The sequence below is a fragment of a genome, unplaced genomic scaffold, assembly GCF_019419815.1.
Source record: "Pyrus x bretschneideri cultivar Hongxiangsu unplaced genomic scaffold, Pyrus_bretschneideri_v1 Contig67, whole genome shotgun sequence".
Taxonomy (NCBI): domain Eukaryota; kingdom Viridiplantae; phylum Streptophyta; class Magnoliopsida; order Rosales; family Rosaceae; genus Pyrus; species Pyrus x bretschneideri.
In genome coordinates, this window is record NW_025999806.1 from 596,183 (window position 1) to 602,362 (window position 6,180).

The 6,180-nt window shown below is 33.2% G+C and overlaps 1 protein-coding gene across 1 annotated transcript; it reads right to left on the reverse strand.

Moving 5' to 3' along the window:
- Positions 1 to 3,001: 3,001 nt before the first annotated feature.
- On the reverse strand, positions 3,002 to 5,865 carry LOC103962852 (aluminum-activated malate transporter 2-like). Its single transcript, XM_048573409.1, has 6 exons — positions 5,516 to 5,865; positions 5,227 to 5,367; positions 4,881 to 5,153; positions 4,188 to 4,300; positions 3,944 to 4,087; positions 3,002 to 3,633 (listed from the first exon to the last, which is right to left on the reverse strand). The coding sequence occupies exons 1-6, from the start codon at positions 5,793 to 5,795 to the stop codon at positions 3,163 to 3,165; spliced, it is 1,422 nt and encodes a 473-aa protein (XP_048429366.1). The 5' UTR covers positions 5,796 to 5,865; the 3' UTR covers positions 3,002 to 3,162.
- Between the last annotated feature and the right edge of the window lie 315 nt (positions 5,866 to 6,180).

Consider the following 6,180-nt stretch of genomic DNA (forward strand, 5'->3'; position numbering starts at 1 on the left):
TACAACTGTTCATCCAAGATCAAGCATCGACGACCCTTGGATCAACAAATCTACATCTTACGAAGATAGAATCAGAGGATCAAATTACAAAGAGATCATACCCAAATCATTCATTAAAAATATTTTGTACACGTTATTCTTGTTTCTTGTTTCAAGGAAACTTTCGTGTTCACAACTATGTCAACAGATTATCCCGCGTCTAAAAGTAATTATACTTTTCAAAACATCTAACTAAGAAACATCTGCAAGTTGCAGTAATCAAATCTTCCAAAAGCACTACTAAATTTATTACTGATATGAGAGCTCGCTCCATTTACTCTTCGTTTTAAAGTTGCTAATTGTATTGTTCTAAGTTCTCACGTGGATTGGTAAATTGTAACTTTTTTATTAAATGGCAGATTAAAAGTAGCTAGAAACGCTTACCAGTCCAATTAAGTCCTTCTACTTATCTATTACCAGCAAATGAAGTCCTACTTATCTTTGGCAATGATAAAGTTTGAGAAAGCTAGTATATATAGGACAGACTGCCCCATGAAGGTATTAAAACAGCATGTGCTCTGCTCATTTTCCTACTAATGCCTCTATTTTATAATCAGGGAATATTTAGTCGAATGAGGATTTGGGTCAATTTATGATGAGTGGCAGATGAATAGATTATGTGGCAGGGTTGCATTTTAAAAAGTCTGAAGTTGCGTTTAAGTTTGGACGGCTAGTTTTCTTTGACAGCTTCTAGTGGTTTCTCTGTGTTGATTAATTATTCAATTCAACCTTTGGTAACGTTCCTTTATGTGTTCCAATAACTTTAATGTTTGAACTTTACTTTAGCAAACAAGTGAGCTACTAGTCTCTATGGCAATCTGCTCATATGTTTTTGGCCTTTTATACAAGTCAAATCAAGTTTTTGTTTGCTTTTATGCCCATTTGGATCGTTTGATACCAAATTTGAGTCCAGATACGTATTGTTCTACAGGTTCTTCATGGCTAAATACCATGAGTTCTATGAGGACGCGGCTTCGGTTGGTCGTGGCAATAGCAAGTTTGAGTCCAGATCCATATAATGTTCTCCAGTCCTTTAGGGCTAAATACGTTGAGTTTTATGGCAACGCAGCTTCGGTTGGTGGGGGCAATCAAGGTTTAGGATTATAAGTTAATTTAGGTATTCAGTTATTGTGAGTGGTATGAGCTTGGTTTTGATGTACAATTTAAAAAAAAAAAAAAAAAGAAACTTGCGAAAAAATTTGCTTACTTGGAGTCATCAGATTTAAGCCAAGTAAAATACATAAGATTAGTTGAAGGTATGAAAATGAGTTCAAGTGAGAACCAGGGTCGTCTTTGAGATTTCGGAGACTATGTGCCAAATTTATAAAAAGGTCGCTCCTTAAGATAGTTTTCCAAAAAAGTTGGACAATGTATTAATGCTAGAAAACAATAACTTAAATCAAAACAAACTTTAGGACTCAATGATTATAAGTTTACAAATGTCATTGAATAATAAGAAAAAAAGAGCTACAAATATAACCTTGACTACATAATCTAAAGCAGTACAATCTTAAACAACCAAACAATGAAAAAGTTTCAAAAGCTCTAACTTTAAAATTTCGCTTGAATATATAGCATTATTATATAATAAAATTGAAAAAATAAAATAAAATCCTTTTTAGGGTGTTGTTTCAAATATCACATTGTGGACTCCAAATTTTTATATATAGAAAGAAAAGATATACACTTATAAAGAAAGCATAATGTGATTTTAAAGTACTAACAAAAACTTTTGAGGGGACTTTCAGACTTAAAACCCTGAGTGATTTCACCATTCGCTCCGTCAAAGCCGCCTCCGGAGAGAACCCCAAGTTTTCTGTTTTCTTAACTCTATTATATGCCTAGGGCACTTAGCTAGAGTATATTTACTTGATCTGGTAAATATGTGTGCATTATGTATTGTCTTTGTTATATTATGATTCTTTTTTTTTTTTTTCAAACAATAGATTTGTTAAATTAAATGTTAGATTAAGGAGCTGATAAAGTTTAAACTCACGTCGTAGTACAAAGATAACATTCATCTCGATCACTGTAGGGAGCGGACCACTTGCTTATATTATGATTCATTGAATGCCTGTTGTTTTTCTTACTCGATAAAGAAATAAAAAAAGGGGCGGGTGGGTAGGTGGTTGATTTGTCAACCAAAGAAATTGAAGAGTTTGATCCCATAAATTAATTTCTCAAAGTTCAACTGACATGCATGTGTGCTAATCATATCTTAGAAGAAAAGAAAAGGTTATTTTCGTTCTGGTTCCTAATCAATCTAGTTGTTAGAACGGAACTTTATTTGTTTAAATAGTTTGATTAAGGTCTCTAGAATCATTTAAGGAATTTAAATCATGCATTAATGCATTCAATGTCCCATAAGTTATGAAATTTAAACATATCCAAATAATATTGTTACAAATATAACAGTTATGTAAAAATCAATAATAGAGTAATTTGTTCTTCGCATAGTTCTAGCAAAAAAAAAACAAAAATGTACCCACGTAATTATTAATATAGTGTAAGTAATAACTATTGATATATTTTAAAGCATAAAATAAACTCATATAATTAGCATGGGTACGTTCATAAATATTGGTACAAATTAAATTAAAAATATGGGTACGTATTAAAATTCAAAACTATGGGTACATATAATTAGCATGGGTATGTTCATAAATATTGGTACAAATTAAATTAAAAATATAGGTTCATATGAAAATGATTAATAATTTTTCAGTTTTAAATTGACATAGAATGACTTGTAAATAATTTAATATTCAAATAATGACATGAAGTAAGGTCAAGGGATCTTGATCAAAAATGAAAAATGAATAAGTTTTAATTAATGAGAAGGAGAAATGAGGGATGAGAACTTAATTTATCAAAAAAACAAAAGTGGGAATTCAAATCTGGACATCCTTCACAGAAGTGAAAAATGAAAGTTACAGAAAGTAAACCACGACCAGTTGATAAGTAGCTGAAAATGAATTATTTATAGCTATTAGATGGATATATAAGAAACTTGTTAAGGATAAACCTTTACAATAATTTCATATTACGGTAGTGTTTAGCTTCATAAACCCAAACTTTATAATACAGCAGCTTGGGTATTATGTCATTGCCATATGTTAATAGCTAGCAACATAAAATATTTACACTACCAATTTTTTTCCCAGTTTCTGGTATAACTTGGGGCAACTCTGTAATTGTAACAACAACATGGGGGCAATCCCGGTTGGGACTATTTTGTTTCTTGATGTCTGATTTCTCTGGTGACACAGTTGCTTCAACAGTCTCAAAATTTGCAAGAGGTGCAAGTTCATTAACAGACTCAATGATTTTCTCAGAGCAGTTGAAAACATCAAGCAGAAGTGAGCCAACTGTGGCCGCTGGCATCACTTCTAAAAGCGCTGCATCTTCCCACAGCCCAGATTTAAGTAATCTGAGGGACTTGGCTGCAGCTTTTGCCTTGGCAATGTGGATATTAACAGAGGGTGATTTGGTCATTTCCTTGAAGCCTAATGCTAGTTCCTTCAGTGCCTTGCCAGTTTCCAAGCTTAATTTTGTGCATGATTCTTGAATTTTAATTAGAATTTCTGGCGATACCTGCAAATTAAAACACACCATAATGGTCAGTCAAATTAATTGAGCATGCATTATAATTATATAACATTATTTAATTGATTAGTTTTATATTATTTTTCCCGTACATGCATGTACGTTGCCATATTGCGCAAGCACTATCTTTTCACATATATGTCCATTAACAATACAAACCCTAACTTGTAGTATGCTCTTGTGTTTTTTTTTTTTTTTTTTTGGTTATATATAGTTTTATATGTAGGTGCTAAATTAGATCGACTAAACCTTGTATTTAGACAAAAACTATATGTTAATAGGGGTTTTGTATAAATACTTGGTTGTCAGAAGTGAGCCGGCTATGAAGTGCTTCAATCCGGTAGGCACATTGTCGAGTTAAAGTTCCAACTTGAAGGTATTGCTTCCATGGATGACAAAAATGGAAACGACCGTGACCAGGTTCCCATCTTGCAAAATTAGCCTGAAATAACACTTATGAATAATCATCCAGGGAGAAAGATAAAAAGAGAGAGAGAGAGAGAGAGAGAGAGAGAGAGATCTAGAGAGAGAACTTTACTCACCAAGGAATCCTCACTAGCTTTAGAATTGAGAACAGTTTTGTATCCTTGGAGAAATGCCTTGTCATCTTTAGACTCTACATCCTCTAATGTTTTGAAGTACTCGTCTCCAAATCCTGTAAATTTTTTCAATTTATCACGTTTCATAATTAGTATGACACTAAGAAATGGAAAAGGACAATCACTACTTGAAATAGCATGGTAGTTTGTCATCCAGAACTACTATTTTATTGTTTGAGTTAAAGCATAAATTTTTGTATTTAAATTTTGCCAATTTGGTAGGTACTTATCACACTATTCCACATGTTATGTTATTAAATTGTTGATTATTTTAAGTTTTAACCAAACTTTCAAAAGAAATTCAAGCTTGATGGGATTGTTTTTGCTCCACTGCAGTACCAACCCAATTAAAACACAACAAATATCTCAAAAACCATGATAACCCCTTACAAAGTTGGGAGATGTTATTTGCGTTTCGAAAAAGTTATCATACATTCTTTTAAGTACATTTTTTTATAAATGTAAAAAGTACATAATAACCTTTTTTAGAGTGTTAATAGCAGTCTCTTATAAGTTCTTTCCATGTTGAAATAAGAATATTTAAAGTAAGTGCAAAGATTTGATATCGTAGTGTGTATATATATATATATTATCCCAAATGCTTTATGTTTAGGTTATATGTGTATATTAATATACCTTCTAAGAAATTTCCTAGCTCTTCTATGTTGTTAGCAATGAGGTTATGAAGATCTTCACCAGCCCATACAGGGCAAACCACAATGGATATGATCACACAGGCAGAGCCACCAATAAAGATGGTTGACAGCCTCTTGTGGGCCAACTCCCATATTTCATCAACTCGAAAACCGGACACAGATATCAAAGAGAATGTCAATATAAAGATCAACAACCCGTAGTCATATCGTGCCTTGATTTTGGGAAAAAATCGTATAAATGTTGATGTCGCAGCTGCAAAAACACAAAGATTTGTTAAGAGAGAAAAAAGAGAGTATTGATGTTTGTTTAAGAGTAAGCAATATACCTTGTAGGAAGACGAAGACGCCAATTACTATGGGCTCGCCTATTTGTCCAGATAGGCTAGCTAGGTGATGAGCCCCAATACCAAGAGCACCAGCTACTAGTGTTGCCATGGCTCTATTTAATCCCTTTCCAAGAGTAGCTCCTAGATGCATGTCAATAAAAAAAACACTGAGATTAATAAAGTTTTTTTCTTAACATACGCATTAACTGTCACATAATGCGATTAGATGTATAATGTAGTTGTCATGCAATATTTAATGGAGTACGTATAAAGGAGATAATCAACATACCTACTGAGAACTCAAAGACAACAACGACAGTCATGACAGCCCACATTGCAGAGACACCAAAGTTGTTGTAAAGTGGCTGATAGTAGTAGAATAATGAGACCAAGGTGAGTGCAAATCCAACTTTAAAAGAATGAACGATTCTTCTGGGGTCGTCTTGCCCAAGCTCTTTTGTCATCTTTGCAAGCTCGGAGACTTTGCAAGTAATCATGGCAGACATGGCTTTGAGCTTCAGCCACCAACTAGTTAATAACCCTACTTTCTCATGACTTGCAGACTCCATCACTACGGCCAGAACGAATGATGTACGACTAACAAGCAGCTTTGCACGAACTCTGAGAGAGAGAGAGAGAGAGAGAGAGATGCATTCGGAGGCGCACCACAGGTATGCTATTTATAAGGGAAAAAGAATATAAGTGAAGATTTTAAAAAATGAGATTATATTCACGTATTCCAAATTACTTCTCTCACATCCTTTGAATTTTTTAATATTTTTTTATCAAATGTCAATGGTGTGTAGAAAATATTAAAAAATTAAAAAGAGAGAAGATAAATAATTTGAGATGTATGAATATAATTTCTCTTTAAAAATATTATTTCAAGTCCATCGACACGTTTGGGGCCCCTTTGTTCTGTACGGTGGAAGTACAAGAAGTTTCAGAGAAACC

Bases quoted from the DNA above. Each gene is read 5' to 3' on its own strand.
- LOC103962852 (XM_048573409.1), bottom strand. From the start codon at position 5,795: ATGGAGTCTGCAAGTCATGAGAAAGTAGGGTTATTAACTAGTTGGTGG. The intron at 4,301-4,880 runs GTATATTAATAT...AAAAATTTACAG, and splicing joins GCTAGGAAATTTCTTAGAAG to GATTTGGAGACGAGTACTTC. The intron at 3,634-3,943 runs GTATTTATACAA...TTTAATTTGCAG, and splicing joins GGCTCACTTCTGACAACCAA to GTATCGCCAGAAATTCTAAT.